General features: G+C 43.0%; 1 protein-coding gene across 3 annotated transcripts; it reads left to right on the top strand.

Annotated features, from left to right (window-relative positions):
* Positions 1-429: 429 nt before the first annotated feature.
* PEX2 (peroxisomal biogenesis factor 2) lies at positions 430-15,892 on the top strand. 3 transcript variants are annotated; one of them, XM_074354870.1, is made up of 3 exons: positions 471-609; positions 4,675-4,776; positions 14,624-15,892. In XM_074354870.1, exon 3 carries the CDS (start codon positions 14,641-14,643, stop codon positions 15,556-15,558), a length of 918 nt encoding a protein of 305 aa, XP_074210971.1. In that variant the 5' UTR covers positions 471-609; positions 4,675-4,776; positions 14,624-14,640; the 3' UTR covers positions 15,559-15,892. The 3 variants fall into 3 exon arrangements, with proteins under 3 accessions (XP_074210974.1, XP_074210971.1, XP_074210972.1); XM_074354871.1 differs by lacking the exon at positions 471-609 and adding an exon at positions 1,500-2,805; XM_074354873.1 differs by lacking the exon at positions 4,675-4,776 and having other exon boundaries at positions 430-609; positions 14,626-15,892.
* Positions 15,893-16,626: the final 734 nt, after the last annotated feature.

Here is a 16,626-nt window from a genome sequence, read left to right as displayed (position 1 = left end):
GGCCCCAGCCCGGATGCCGCCGCCGCACACGGAGGCTCCCTGCCCCGCAGCGGGCCCTCCATCCGGGGCGAGCGGCGAGCCCCCGAGACGCGGAGGCGCCCCGTCGCCACCCGGCGGCGCTTGTCCAGCAGCCCGCCGCCGGCGTCTGAGGGCCGGGAAAGCCCTGCCCTCAAAAGCCCCGGCTTCCCCGCGGCCCCTGACACCGAAGCCTCTCCACGCGCGGCCCCCGACCCCGGGGCTGACGGGTTCGCGACTCTCCTGCCAATCAGATACGGCTTACCTCACGGCCAGATGGCCAATCACCGCGCGCGGGTGTCCTCTTCGGCTCTTCGGCCCTTCGGCTCTTCGGCTCGTCGGCTCTTCGTCCCTTCGGCTCGTCAGCATTCGCTGTGGCTGGGCCCTCCCGGGCCTTCCGCCGCGCGCTGAAGCGTAGTCCTCGGTGGTTTAATCCCCCCTTTTTTTTTCAGGCACTTCCGGGTCCTGCGTCACTGCGTGAACCCGCGAGTTCCGGAAGCCCGGGGAGCCCAGGTTCTGCTAGGAAAAGCCGCGCTTCCCAGAGAATGTTTGAGAAACAGTTACGCGGAGCCGGGCGTTTCGCAGACGCCTAAGGTCAGTGACGCCCGAGAGATCAGGAGCGCAAACCCGGGCTCTTGCTCACAGCTGGGAGGGCGCGGAGTTTCACGACCTTGTAATTGTCGCCCTTTGCTTGTTTCCCCGTTTCATGGGCTTTCTGTCTTCCTGGAGGAGGCAAATCAAAGTCTGATTTGGGGAAAGGCAGTGGAACGAACCTCAACCCCTAAAAATAGTCTTAGGATCGCACCGTTAAAAGAAAAAGACGCAGCTAGACTTGAGCTCCTTTGCATTCCACGAAGCGACTTTCTAGACACACACTTGGAAGTCTTTTCCTCGCACTTGGCGGTGGTGAGATTTAACTCCTAAGAACCGCTTAGGAATTATTGCAGGGTCCAAACTTTACTTAATGTTTGATAGTTCATGTAAAACTTTGTGTTTGGTACCAAAAGTAAAGTTTCCAACATTTTTGAAAGCCTATGATCTCAAAAGCAGTTTTAATTTTCTTGGTGAGAACTACTAAGAATTTTCTTGGAAAATTGCTTGCGAGGGCTTTGTTACGTTTAACATTGGTTTCTGATAAGAAAATAGAAAGTGAAAATCATTTCTCTTTTGAGGCCTTAAATTAAAAGTTAATTGTTTGTTTACCTATTTCTTTAGGTCCCATTTTCCAGAAGTACTACATTTAGTGAAAAAGCTGGTCACAGAATGAGACCGCGTTGTTGAATGTTCACGTCTAACATGCCTGGTGTTCTGCGTTGCCCCTGGAACACTTTATACCTGGACAGTTTCAAGCAATTACAGGGAGGCTGAGGCTCCATCCACACCAGTTTGTCGTCTACACACCTTCCCCTATGAGTCACCTTTACTTAAGCCTGAACAGAATAAACTAGGGGCAGACTTGCTCTGTCTTTTTTTTTTTTTTTTTTTTTTCGCTTTATCTACTTCCTTATCTTGCCCATATTATCCATTACTTGTATCCAGAGAAATCAAGAGTTGGATTATCTTGAGCCAGAAGGAGATTTGGAAAAAGAAGGGAGAGTGGAATTATTTAAAAGCCAAAAAGAGAAATCTGCCCCCCCCCCTTTTTCTTTAAAAAAAAAAAAAGGAAAGGAAAGAAAATAGAAAGGACATAGAATGCTGGAGTAAGTCCAGAGAATTGAGTTGTACTCTTGACTGTGGTTTTCATTTGACCAGCTCTACCTCTTGGCTTTATTCTCCTTATTTTTAAAAATTAGGAGTAGCAGTCAAAATCTGTGGCTTTAAAACTGTTCCATAGAAGAGCTGCTGTAGAAATGGCCTGGAGCCATGCAGAGGAGAGACAAAGCAAGCCGACCCTCAGCAGTATTTTACAAGAACAGCTTGTGTTCTGCTTGAAAAACAGGGGTCCTGTTAGGGAAATTAAATTCATATCTTAGACTAGATGATCTGTTTCCTTCTAGCATTAAAATTTTATTTCTTAGGATAATTATTCATTTGTAGTCAGCATGCATTCATTTGATTATTAGTTTTTTTAAATAATAAAATATATCTGTTCACAGTTAATTCATTACCAAAAGCCATAAACTTCTCTATATTCCACCTTATTTAATAGCTACAAATTTTAAATTTAATTCTTTCTTTATGATCAGAATCATAATTCTTTCCTTTTCTCCTTTCCCCCTATTTTATATTAGCCATAAAATTTTTGCTTATATTTGAAGCTTGTAATATAGTCTTTGCAATAGGAAGGGCAGATATTTTCCATTTTACACATTTGGTAGCTGAACCTTAAAGATGTTAGCAGCCTTGCCCAACATCACGTTGCTAGTATAATTCTGAGTCCCGGCCCCACATTTTCCTCACAGCATCAAATTTTAAGTTTCTTTCCCTCTTATGTTCTACCAGTTCTTATAGCACAGGGAAAAGGGATGCAAGTTGCAGTTTCTTTCTTTCTGGACCAAAGTTCTGCTCTGAATCCCTGGCTTCTTTTTTTCCTCCCTTGATTATCTGGGTTGGACAACCTAGAAGCAAATTGGATGCTCCCTTTTTGTCTTCACTGTGAAATGACGGCAGTTTCTAAACCTCCCGTGTTCCCCTTCAGTTCCTTTGGAATGTGGAAAAAACCTCAGGAGAAAAGCCCTGAACTGCTCCGTCTGCCCCACATCTGTAATCCCGGCCCTGCAAATTTCTAGACATGGACATGGAGGCTGGCAAGAGGACGTCTAGCAGCCTCTGCCCTTCCCTCTGTGGTCGGTCAGTCAGCTTCCCAGCCTTCTCCCATCTATGGATCAAAATGCCTTTCTCTAGATTGCTTTTTGTTTTATTTGATTTTTTTTTTCAGAGCTCTTCCTTCTTACCTGCCTATCAATACGGTGAGATAAAATTTCATCCCAGTTGTCTTTTCTTCTTACTATTAAAAGATAAAAACCAAGAGCTCTGAAGTAATCCTGTTTTGATTACGTATACCATTCCTTTCCAGTGTTAGGTAGGTGAGTTGGCGTGGCCTCTACTAAGCGTGTCATATGTGTTCATAATAGATGGGGGTTCAAGTCTCCTTTTTTCACTGACGTATTCCGTTTGTTCAGATTTGACATTCAGTCTCTTTAAATGGTTCTCTGACCACGTGGGAATGTTGATGAGGTACATCCCAGGCATCAGGGGCAACCTGACCACATTCCTTTAATTTCTTTCTGCATCTGCAGTCCTGAGAGCTTGACTGGCAGTCTGGTTTTGAGAATGATCTTGAGGGAAAAAATTTAGCTTTGAGCTCTGTGGGATTGCATTTGATCCAGGCTTACCAAATATCCCTACTGCTGACTTGCTTTTGTGTGTTCCACCATTTCCCTAGCATTCACCAGAAATTTACTAATTGCCAGCTTGACCTTGACACGTTGATCGCCACGTCACCCAAATCTGCGTGACAGTTGTGTTTCCTCAGGGGCACCCAATCCACAGTGGGTGATCAGCGTGCTAAACAGGTTGTCAATCTCTTAATTTTTGACTTCTTAAAATGGATGTGATACTGACTGTGTTATGAGGATTAAATGAGAGAAAGAACCATAGGGAAACCAGTGCCTCATATATAGGAGGTATCACATGCTACTTCCTGCTTGTCCCTCGCTAATACCTCTGTTCCTTTAGGGCTATTTTCACATTCTCTAGAGTGCCATAAAATGTGCAGTTAAGCGTGTGTTCCAGTCATCTTCAAGTCATTTAGAATTCTCTTCGTAGGCATCAGATCCTAAAGTCCTTTTCCAGATTTATAGAGGACTTAAAGACTTAGTTGTTCCGTTAAGTTTCATGTGGCTCTTTGCTCATCCTCGGATCGCAGTTTTTGCTGTAGTTCATGCTTGTGCTCTCAATCTCTTAGGACTTAGCCTCTGAAAATAGCCCCATCTGCATGTCCTGCGGTGCTGTCCTAAAGTGTTTATTATGTTCAGCTTGTAGGCCCATCATCACTGTGTCAGCAGAGGATGCTGGTACAGAGCACGGCCCCACCACTTCTAGCTGTGTGGTTTCCCACAACTCAGCTCATCGCTTTGTGCTTCAGTTTCCTTGTTTTAAAACAAAAATAATACAAGAATCTCTTTCCTAATATTGCGAGGATTAAATGATTTACTATTTCATTTTGCAAAGGGCACTTAGCTGCGGTAGTCCCTTGTTAGCGCTCCATAACCGGGAAGTAAGTGGTAGAGGTTTACTGTGGTTGTAAAGTCACAGATTGGTTGGGATTGTCTCCCATCAGGCTTTGCTGTTTATTCCATGAGGACTGAACCTGTGTCTCATGGGTACCATTCTGATTTCTCCACTTTCTCTAGCCTTTTCCAAACTCATGTTTGACGTTACCATTTCTGCAGTTGGGAATGGCTGTTCCTTTATCTTTTATTTATTTTCTTCCTCTTCCAAGGTTTCCTAAAACAATTCCTATAAGGATTCTAGAGATGTAGACTTTTTGCAGTGCTCTTTAAAAGAATGTTTTTTTTTAACTGCTGCAGATTATAGGGGGGCAAAAAAATGACTGGTCCAGAGTCACACAGCCTGGTGGTGAAGCGGGGCCAGAAGCAGAACCAGTTTACCGCTACTTCCCATGTTCATGCAAACATCTGCTCTTTCTTTCCACAGTGTGCTTTCTCTCTGAAAGACTCAGGAGCACAGCTTTGTGAAAGGAAAGATTACGAGTGCCATGCTGTTCTCCTAGAAATGGATTTGTGAAGCTAGGCTGAGGTATGAGCAATTCTGTCTTCGGGTTTAAAAAAAGCATTTTCTGTTACTTTTAGATACTTGAGTAAATATTACCAGCCATGAAATAGGTAAGGTGCTCAATTGTGTAAGACTAATTGGAGTCTTAAAGATTGGAGTATTTGAGTTGAATTCCCTCTTCTCTCCAAATAAAAAGAATATTTCCCCTCTGCTAGGGCAAGTTACTTATCCTTGTTCATCTTTTTGAAAAACATACGCTATTTTGAAGTTTATCCTTCAGATATATTTTAGAAGTACCTTGTTGTGTACCCACCACCACTTTGAAAAACAGAAATTCTATTTGGATTTTGATGAGGACTGCATGTAAGTTAAGAGTAATTTAGAGGTCTAGTGTCCATAAGGGAATTTTAAAATTCTGCACCTCTTGTCTGTATCCAGATGAGCATAATTTGGATTTATAACAACAGATATCTATAATCTGTTGAAACTTAGTTTACTATTTGATGAAAGAGAGGAAGAAAAGCACAGAGACACGCACTTAACAAGCCTGTGGCAGAAGTGGGATTTGAACTTACAGGTGTCAATTTCTGGGCCTGCTGACAGTGCCAGAGGTCAGTGTTCTAAAGGGTCCCGGGCATAGCTTTTTCTCTTTTGCTCATGTTTGAAATGTGTTCTGGGAATCAGTGTCCTGTTAAATCTCTCTGATGCATGTCCCATTTATTAGTATTGATTTCAATACAATGGACAGTAAATCTATCTGACTACACAAAGGAAATAAAATAGGAGGGGATAGGCTCAAAGCTTAAAAACTCCAGTTAGAGAACTTGATTCATGCAACCTCCAAATAGGAAATGTTGCTTAAAATTTTTTTAAAACCTAAAAGGAAAAATAAATGAACATATGTTCTCATCCAATTCAATTCCTAGAAGGCTTAGAATAGTGTGGTAGCCATATTGTCATAGTTAAAATTAGTTGGTTATTGTGGATCTGGAAAAGGACAGCCTGGTGGGGAGGGGATGGTGCATGGATGGATGTGAAACCTTAGAGATTACTTGGGAATCACATGTTTCTGCTGACAAAGTTTATAGGACTGTAAATTTAAATGTAGAATTTTTGTGGGCAGTACACATTGACAGATATGCCTAATGGTAATACATCTAGTACTGAGCGCCTTGGAACAGGTCAATAATCGTGTATATATTGATAGCAGCAATGTACGAGATGTTACTTGGTGTTATAGCTAAAAATCCATGTTATCCCCTTAATCATAATTACATTAATATTGACAGGCCCTTGACAATACCCACATTATTATTGATAGATTTCTGTCAATAACGTGTTTTTAAATAAAATATATTCAGTCATAATTTGTACTATACTCAATAAAAGCTCGAGAATACGTCCTGAAAAATTCTTCCCTCTTTAGTGAGATGCAGTCATTTGTTTTGGTTTTGGAATGCAGCATAGATGATAAAGTTTTATTTGGGGAATGAAAAGCTTAAAAGGAAAGTGTGAGTTATTTAAGGGATAAGGTTATATATTGCCACTCTTAGTAAACGAATTTTCAGTTGTTTTTTTTCCTGTGAAAGAAAAGCACTGTGACATGTCTCGTGATAAAGTGTCAGCAGGAGACCTTTTTAATAGTTTTTAGTGCTAGATCATTTCATCTTAAACATATTTATGTGACAAGTTAATCACACTAACCCTCGTGGATGCTGTACTTTGTATCTATCTGGTCTTGATTTTGCCTTGAGCATCTTTTTCACATACCCTTAACGTAGCAGTATCCTTCATGAAACACTGATATTATTCAGTGCCGATTGTACTTTACTAATTAATTATTTTTATAAGTCTCTTTGCATGGCCATAAATGTTTCCTCCTGGGTCAGCCTTTTAGAATCTTAACTTAGTATAGTTTGGAAAATGGGGAGTAGGGAGGGAGACGGTGATAGGACTGTGTATTAAAACAATGAGATTTCATGGCAGAATAGGAAAAAGCATCCCCTGTTTTTGGCATTCTGGGAGAACAATTTGAATTAAATCTGATGGTATTTGTTTCAATTCAAAACAATCCCAACTTTTTTTTTAAAAAAGATTAGTTGTTTTTTTTTTTAACTATTCAAGTTTAACTTTGGTGAAACTACATACGGAACCCCCAAGAACCAATAATGTGGAATTTTTAACACTCAAATTCTTGAAAGTGAACTAGGAGCCTGGCCAATGGGCGGCCAGTAGGCAGGTGTGGGTGGCCATTAGTGCAAAGGGCTCGGGAAAGCAAAGGGCTGGGCTTCGCCCAGAAGAATTGGGGACTTTTGATTCAAAAATGTGTGGACACCATCATCATTTTTATTTTCAGAGTTCTCAGTGAAGCAAGTTAAATTACTTTAACTCGTTCAGGAAGTTACTAGTCGGCACCTGAGTTAAGGCCTTGAAACACTACAGGAGTCCAGTCACTGGTCTTCCAGTTTGCAGTTTCCTTTTCAGTCTTACTGAACTCTGCCATTGGAGTCATCCTGTGACATGTATACCCTGGTACGTCGCTTCCCTTCAATGATTACTCCTGCCTCCAGAATCAATGCAGCTTCCTTCAAATGAGGTCTTTCTACTGGGGCTTGATCTTTAGCCCATCCCTGGTCAAGCAGATGACTTGTTTCTTGACTCCTAACAAGGGCAACCCCATTGACAGGGATGACGCAGTGCAGGACGCAGCTCCTACTGGAACCCATCCGCACGTCCCCCAGATAGATTATCGCCAGGGTCAGTGCTTCACAACATTAAATGCCATTTGTCCCTTCTCTGCCCCAGGGAGTTTTGTGATCCTTTATAGTGTTTTCACGTTTTAGATCCATTCTTTGCTTCAGAGATCAATGGCTAGTCTTGATTACAGTAGCATCCCATTTTTTTAAAAATGCTTGAGTAAATGGAAGTTAACTGGAAGTTAAAATATTTTTGGATTGAATCCCAGGTACCTAGGCGAATGCCTGGCATTTTTCAGACACTCCGTGAATACCGGTTAAATTGAGTAGCCACTTGTCAGAGAATTAGAATTCACTGAAACACAGACTTCACATTAAATGGAGAATAACTTTATGTGATTTAAACCTATTGATGGCATTTTTCTGTCCTCTACACCTGTTATGGGCAAATACTGTTATATCGTGGAAGGAAGAAGTTCCGTAATCAGGTTAATTGAACTTCTGGTTATTTTGATTTTTATCAGTTTCTTCTAGTCCTGAGCACTGCCCTGCTCTAAAGCCAGTATTCTAGAATAACTGTACCTGCCAGAAAGGGAAGAGGGGAAGGAAGAGGAATTGCGCGTAGCGTGTTGGTGATGAACCAAGGTTGGATGCTCTGTACCAGGCCCTGTTCAGCAAAGCACTCTTGAGTCAGAAGTTATCAGCGGGCATTCCTGAGGTTTCTTTGCTTCCAGATGACAGGCACAATCATGTGGATGGGGGTTAAGCAACCAGAGAGCAGGTCATGCTGGGACCCACCCCTGTTGTCTCCAAATACCCACCCCAGCATCACCTTTCAGATAAGGTGCCAGTTAAGGGTACAAGGAGTTCCACTGAACTGTGTCTCTGCCCCTTCCCTGACCCCCAGACTTGACCATGTCATGGTGACATCATGTTCATTGTTCAACTGCCACAATTCTATTTTATCGGTGTCTTCAGTATTTCCTGGGGGGGAGAAATCCTTTTACCGCAGGCTGGTTGAGGCATTCAGTGAGTAATAATGAAGATTTCAGTCTTTGGAAATGAAATTTGGCAAAATCAGCTGAGTCTTTTTCTTCTTATGTTCATCCACAGCCAAAGTAGCAATAATACACCAGTAATACGGTTTGCCCATTTCCAGACCACTTTCGCAACATTCTCTGGTTTAATCTCAGCAGTGTTGTGAGGAAGCTGTTTATTTCCAACTTTTAGGAGAATCTGACGCTAATGACTTTTTTAAGATCGCATAGCAACTGAATGACAGAGCAGGAACTTGAGCCCAAGTCTGTCTGATTGTCAGTGCGCTCTCCCCACTGCCTCGGCTGCCCACAGGAGTCCGTGCATCGGAGGGGCCTTCAGCCTTAACGGCCTACGGGTCATAATGAACAGTGTCTGTTCTGTGTTTACAGCTACAAGAAGTCACAAAAATGACTAAAATGTTGGAAACGAAAACCTGAAACAGAAAAGTAGAGAAACAAATTATTCATCTGGAAGAGCGGAGGCTGGAGAGCAGCTTAGTAATAGTCTGCTGGTCTAGGAAAGAGTCTTCTGCAGGGAGGAGCCCAAGCCCAGCTGTTCTTAATCTGCACCGAGGCCAGGCCTGGGGTGAAAACGAGGAAAGAAAAAAAAAGTTAAACTGTAACAGAAGGGATAAGAAAGAATTTTTTTATAATAAGGACTGTTAAATATGGGATGGGTTAGAGAGTGTGTGAAATCCCTTTTCTGGCAGCCATTAAAATCTCCTGTCTTTACAAAATGCTCTTAAGTATGATTCCTCCAGAAATGAGGGATTTGAAATAGATGATTCCTTCGAGCAGCCACTCTCTCTGAGCAGTTTCTCCCCAAACATAAGTGAGGAACCTGAGGAAGAGGGTGCCTCCCCCACCACCCAGCCCGACTCGCTGCTCTCAGCGGTGTCCGGTCAGGACGTCGGCGAGCGGCCAGCCGCTCCTCCCACTGCAGATGGCGTGGACAGACAGCGACTGAGCAGCCCCTCTCAGCCTGCATTTGTGATAAGTTCTGTGAGATTAATAAGAACTAGTTGTGATTCTAATATTTAAAGATAAATAAACTGGTACCTATAACACGCACTGTTTCACCTGATCCTCATCTGAAACCCGGGGGCAGGGAGGGGGCGAAGGGAGGGAACTGGTCATGTTGAACTTGGTACTGAAGTCCATTACGGTCCGAGCCTCTCCAGGGTACGCTGACAAATAGGAGAGCTTCCCTTATCTCGCTGACCCCAGAAGATGAAATCTGGGGAAGATGCCAAGTTGCAGACACGGTTACAGTAGAAGAGTTACAGAGACCATATTCCTGCATCTCCTGAGTGATGACAGGACTTTGCGTGAGGAAGACTGAGTTAGGTATCAGAGTCACTTTAGAGGTGGCAGGCACTTTGAGGAAGAGGTATAAGATAAGGTGCTTTTTCCCCAAATTAATTTACGGTCAAGTTAGGGAGAGATGTATTCACGCAGCTGAAATCACAGGACAGATAGTTGAGGGCTGTCAAGAGTTCAAAATGGCGGTCATGGAAGGGAGTTGGAGATAATGAAGAAGGTTTCATGGAGAATGTTGGACCAGGGTTGGAACGTTAGGGCAGATATTGAGGGCAGTGGGAGGTCAAGAAGGTAAGTGTTCGAGGTGCAGGGGGAAAGGGCCTGAGGTGGGACTGAACGGTGGTCGGGAATTTAAGGCTCGGCTGGGGGATGGTGTTTTATATGGTTACGTGGTTATGGAGATGGAGGCAGAACTGGGCTAAGTTAGGTCTGAGAAGTGTGCACTTTATCCCAGGGACAGTGAAGAGGTAAGAAGGATGATCTGGTAAGTATGAGCAAGTAATTGTATAGATTTTGGTTAGATTATGAGGTTTCTTAAAATAATGTTTTAGGTCTTTTAATTAATTACATAAAGGATATGCTGATTAGGGAAAATTTGTAAACTGCCAAGAAAGGTGAGAAATATAATCTTATTCATTGATGATTTTTTGCATAAATTTTGAAATCCTTTTTCTATTGAGATAGTTTTGAAATTGTATCCATTGCCTCTGAGAACCGTGCAATACCATCTCCTCTGCCTTCCTCATCTTAGCTTTTAAGTAGATCAAGTAGATTTATAATAGATGAGTCCCAGGAGAGGGAGCTCACACTCAAAATCTCCACTCAGATTTTCTCTCCCACATCCCATAACTGCCTCCTGGACTTCTCCACTAAGCTGTCTCATAGGAGCCTCAGATCTCGAAAACTACACAGATTTATTTATTATACATATATATAATATATATAAGGGGAACCTTCAGACCTGTACCTCTGCATGTGTTTTCTGTTCCAGAGAATTGCGCTACCATCCCCTCCGTGACTCAGCTCAGTCCTCCTTGGCTTCCTTCTCACTAAGTCCTGTCAGTTCTTCCACCTCGTAGCTCTGAAAGGTACCTATTTTTTTCCATCCCCACTGATGCCTTCCTAATTCAGACATCGTTAGTTTCTCACTAAATCATCTGAACGATCATCTTAATCAGTCTCTGTGCCTCCAGTCTTTCAGCCTCTAATGCGTTCTCCATGTGTCCAGAACAAGCTCTCTGAAATGCAGGTTGGATTGTTCTTTGCTTACAGCTATTCAGTGGCTCCTTGTTACCTTTATTTATTTATTTTTTTGGTTATAGACTTTTTTTCCTTGTTTTTTTTTTTCCAGAATATAGACACTTATAATCATCAATTTGACTTTATAATAGTAAATTTTTTTAACATTTTTTATTGATTTATAATCATTTTACAATGTTGTCTCAAATTCCAGTGTAGAGCACAATTTTTCAGTTATACATGAACATATATATATTCATTGTCACATTTTTTTCTCTGTGAGCTACCATAAGACCTTGTGTATATTTCCCTGTGCTCTACAGTATGATCTTGTTTATCTATTCTACAATTTTGAAATCCCATCTATCCCTTCCCACCCTCCGCCCCCTTGGCAGCCACAAATTTGTGTTCTGTGTCTATGAGCCTATTTCTGTTTTGTATTTATGCTTTGTTTGTTTGTTTTTAGATTCCACATATGAGCGATCTCTTATGGTATTTTTCTTTCTCTTTCTGGCTTACTTCACTTAGAATGTAGGCTTTTTTCCTTATATGTATATTTTTTTATTGAAGTATAGTCACTTTACAGTGTGTGTCAACTTCTTGTTACAGCATAATGCTTCAGTCATACATGAACATACATAGATTCGTTTCATATTCTTTTTCACCATGAGCTACTACAGGATATTGAATATAGTTCCCTCTGCTCTACAGTATAAACTTGTTTATCTATTTTATATATATTAGTATCTGCAAATCTCAAACTTCCAATTTATGCTTCCCCACCCTCCCCCCTTGGTAACTGTAAGTTTGTTTTCTATGTCTGTGAGTCTGCTTCTGTTTGGTAAATAAGTTCATTTGTATTTGTTTTCCGTTACCTTCTTGCTCAAATATAACGTCCTCAGCTTGGCTTCTAGGGCCTGGAGCCTGAGCCTCCTGCTTTCCTTTCCAGCCTTCTCTATTGTCCTTGCGCCTCCCAGCCTTGGCCCCCACTGTTCCCTCTGTTGGAGTCATGTTCTCACTGGCCTTTATCCGCCTGACACTGCTAATCCTTCAGGTGGCTGCAAAGATCTTGCCTCTTCCACGAAGCCTTCTTGGACCTTCTGAGGTCCAGCTGTGAGCACAACGCTCATCATGTACCACACCTTATTGTCATTGCCTGGGGATGATCTGCAGGACATCTTCCTTTCCCCCTCCTCCCACTCACTAGATGATAGTCTGGTCAGATGATCGTTGAGACTGTCTGGTCTACCACTTCATCACCAGCTCTGACCCGTGCTCTGGGGAGTAGCAGATGCACAGCAAACACGCTGAGAGAAGTAGCCATCAACAATCTGGCTGTGGGGACTTGACAGGGTTTTACTGGATGGGAGTTTGTATTTTCTACTCTTCACCCACCTGGGACTTTTCATCCTGGTCGTTAATCTGCTCATCTCGTGCTGGTAGGACGTGGCCCGTGTGCCAGGCATGGGGCTGGCTGGTAGGACGCGGCCCGTGTGCCAGGCGCGGGGCTGGTTGCTAACATTCAGCCATGAGAAGACTCAGTCTTAGAGGCTTATCTTCTAGTGGAGGAAATTGATAATTAAAAGGCAGTGCATTATGTGAAATATCAAAATAGTTTTTCTGCAGTACAGGAAGGCCAAGAAAGAGGAAGAACAGAGCATGAAAGGAACAGTTAGCAGAGGCAGCTGGCTCAAGTTGGGAGCCAGAAGGAAGTGTCCCCTAAGCTCGGACTTAAAAACTTAGGACCAGGTGAGTCTTTCACTGAGAGAATGAGAAGAACAGCCCTTTCAAGGTGAAGGGAACAGAGAGCAGATGTCCACTGTGACCAGGAGAATTGGGCACTTTATGACCAGAGATTGAAATGTTAGGAAGCAGAGCAAATGGGGTGAATGGGAGGAGGCTTGTGTTGTCAAAGGATCGTGGTGCGTGAGGTGCATTGACGGAGTCAGGAGGTGGGACAGGCCAAGTAGACGTCGTCCAAGAGAGAGCTGAGAGCTGTCAGCATTCGGAAAAGGTTTGGGCGGATAGAGTCGTGAATGGATTAGAAAAACAGAGGAAAGGGAATTCTGTCTGAACCCCCTTTCTTTCCTGTGGTTCCTGGTTCATATGAGGCCAGGATTTCACAGAACTTACAGTGAAAATCTGCACTGTTGTAGCCACAGGCTGGCAAGTCTTGAGGGAGCTGCAGGATGGGGACAAAGGTGAGATCACCCCAGAAGACAGTTGGCATTTGTCGGTGAGAAGCATTCCTGTCACATACCTGGTTTAAGAAGAAAACAGCTCTAAATAACCTATGATTTCACAGTCATTTTTGATTCCTATTTTTGTATAATTTTGTAAAAAAAAATTTTATATATATATTTATATATATATATATATATAAAATAGAATTTGAAAGAACTTTAGAGGTCATTTTGTCTCCAGCCCTTAGTTTTGTAAGGGAAGAAACCAAGGCAGAGATGAAGTGAAATGACTTGGCCAAGATCACGACAGCCACATGGTTGGTGTCACTGAACCCCCGCGGGACCCGCATCTCCATCTGTTAAGTCGGTGTTTGCTGAGCAGGTCAGGCTTCTCGAAGGGACGGAGATCATGACCAAGCTCTGTGTGTCCTGAGCCTATTTTAAAAACTAAATTTAAACAGATCTCTTGTCATGGTTTGGATTGGCCAGATCATTCATAAAATGTAAAATATCTAAACTGGTCTCTCAACTTTTGACAACAGCAACTGGGTGGTTTTGATGCGTTGACTTACACGTAACAGGCATTTAATAAACGCGTTTCAGGTGAGTCAGTCATACCCAGCTAACCATTAATCAGCTTTTTCTATTGCATTTTAAATAAGATTGTGGTCTCTGTAGCACCAAATGTATTTATAAAATGATCTCAGTGTCTGTTTTTACATCATAGAAAACTATGCGCACCTTTCCAGTACCTTAATAATGACATTTTTGCATTCGTGTTGCTTTGTGCTCATATTTCTTTTCTGCAGTAGTGTGATAGAATAATAAACATTTATTCCTTTATTTTTTTCTCCTAACTTCCTTTACAAACATAAAATGTGCTTGAGAAAGATTAAACGACTTATTGAAAATATTCCTTTGGAGTCAGTAAAAGTGCTGGAAATTAAACAGAGGTCTTGACTTACCATCCATCGTGACGTTCCCCATGTTTCATTGTATTTATTAAGTTCGTGTATCTCTCCATTAGTCATGTTATTATTCAGCCTCGTCGCTGTCAGCGTCAGGATTTTATCATCTCCCGTTGAAATATCCACTCCAGGAGGTTGACCTAGAGGAACATTTGTGGAAATTGGATGCAACTTGCAAAAACTTGTTATTCCTTTGGTGAGGGGAGGGGGATGACAAAGAATAGAAAGAAAAGAAAGGAAAAGAGGAAGGGGGAGAGGGAGAGAAGAAAGAGAAAGAGGTTCATGTAAGCAGTGACTGTTCACTGTGCTGCTTTGAAGCGCATCTCTTGCCCTGGGTCGTCTGCGCCACCGTTTTCCAAGTGTAAGGTGAGAAGACAGGACAAGATTGTGACTGTTTGATGATAGTTTCTAATTGTCCTTTTTCCTAGAGACCTTCAGAGAAGGCATGGCTTCCAGAGACAAGGAGACGAAGGGGGCAGACAGAGTGCTGAGAATAAGTCAGTTGGATGCACTTGAACTAAACAAGGCCCTGGAGCAGCTCGTCTGGTCCCAGTTTACTCAGTGCTTTCATGGATTTAAGCCGGGGCTATTAGCCCGCTTTGAGCCAGAGGTGAAGGCATTCTTGTGGCTTTTCTTGTGGAGATTCACCATCTACTCTAAAAATGCCACAGTGGGACAGTCGGTTTTGAATATTGAGTACAAGAATGATTTCTCCCCCAGCCTGAGATACCAGCCACCGAGTAAGAACCAAAAGCTCTGGTACGCCGTCTGCACCATTGGGGGAAAGTGGTTGGAAGAGCGATGCTACGATCTGTTTCAAAACCGTCACCTTGCATCATTCAGGAAGGCCAAGCAGTGCGTGAATTTTGTGGTGGGACTTTTGAAGCTCGGTGGGCTGATTAACTTCTTGCTCTTCCTCCATAAAGGCAAGTTCGCGACCTTGACCGAACGTCTGCTCGGCATTCGTTCCGTATTCTGCAAGCCCCAAAACGTCCGGGAAGTGGGCTTCGAGTATATGAACCGGGAGCTCCTCTGGCATGGTTTCGCTGAGTTTCTGATTTTTCTCTTGCCACTTATCAACGTCCAGAAGTTGAAAGCCAAGCTCTCTTCATGGTGTGTCCCCCTGACCGGTGCTCCTAACGGTGACAGCACGTTGGACACCAGCGGCAAGCAGTGTTCCCTGTGTGGGGAGTGGCCCACCATGCCCCACACCATAGGCTGCGAGCACATCTTCTGTTACTACTGCATCAAGAGTAGCTGCTTATTTGACGTGTCCTTTGCCTGTCCCAAGTGTGGCACAGAGGTGCACAGCCTGCAGCCCCTGAAATCAGGGATCGAGATGTCTGAAGTGAATGCCATTTAGAAATTAAAACTGTTTCCTCTGGGAAAAACTGTGTCATGTTAAAGTCCCTGGTGTTAGTCATCCTGAGCACACAATATAGGCCTGTTTTACGAGGACACATGCTTCTCAGCCACTGCCTTCTGTTCCTTTCCAGGCATGACTAAGTTCTACTCACACTAGAAACCACACGATTCTAAATAGATTATGCGAGTGTTAATGTATTTTTTTAATCATTAAATTTCATTTTTAATGTCAGGAATAATGGATCATTTTTATCCAGTGACTCCTAAGAATGCTCATTTTGCCACTTCCTGGAAAGAGGTTAGAGTCTAAAAATAAAAGACTGTGAAGGTTCTGGGATGAGTGCATTTCTTTTCAGAAATGATGTCATAACATCATAAAATGACAAATAGTAAGACCTGTTGCTTTAAACCTGAAGATCTGATGTCCCAATTGTCATTTTAAGCTTCTCTCTAAAGTCGGTTTCTAAGGGATTCAGTCAGCCTCTTTCTTGGGCAAAACGGTGGCCACCAGAAGCTCAGGACCTACCTTCTGCCAGCACTCTGATCTCACTGGCCTGGAGCTTCTTGCCTGATAGTCCTGGCAAAGTCCAGGAGCTCACAGTCACTGGTCAGCCTGGGATTGTGTACACATTCCCCAACCAAGAGGGAGAAGTCACGCCCCCAGTGACTCCAGGGTGGATGGTGCCCCCTCTGGAGCACCTGTGAACCCACAGTGGGAGAGGAGGCAGTGCCCCCCAGGAAACCAGGATGCTGTCGTGAGAGTGGTGGCTGCCTGGCAGGTGGAAACAGTAAAACCCAACTAGTGTCGATGTTCACCTTCCTTACCCCAGTGGTCTACGGGCAGCCTTTAATTTTACCAGTGACCTAGTTTGATAAGGACATTAATAAGTAATTGAATGATTGCCTTAGATTGAAGATCTGAAAGAATTAAAGTCAGCAAGATTTGTTGTACCAACAATTTTGTTAACTGTTATTTTGATAGCAAATTCCGAGTAGGTACCCACACTGTCATGATTTTACCATGAACACACAGTGCTTTACGTGCATGCTAATAGAGTTGTCAATG

The sequence above is a fragment of the Camelus bactrianus genome, chromosome 29 (assembly GCF_048773025.1).
Source record: "Camelus bactrianus isolate YW-2024 breed Bactrian camel chromosome 29, ASM4877302v1, whole genome shotgun sequence".
Classification (NCBI taxonomy): domain Eukaryota; kingdom Metazoa; phylum Chordata; class Mammalia; order Artiodactyla; family Camelidae; genus Camelus; species Camelus bactrianus.
The sequence above is the reverse complement of the archived record's forward strand: the minus strand, read 5'-3'. Positions and strand labels throughout refer to the sequence as shown.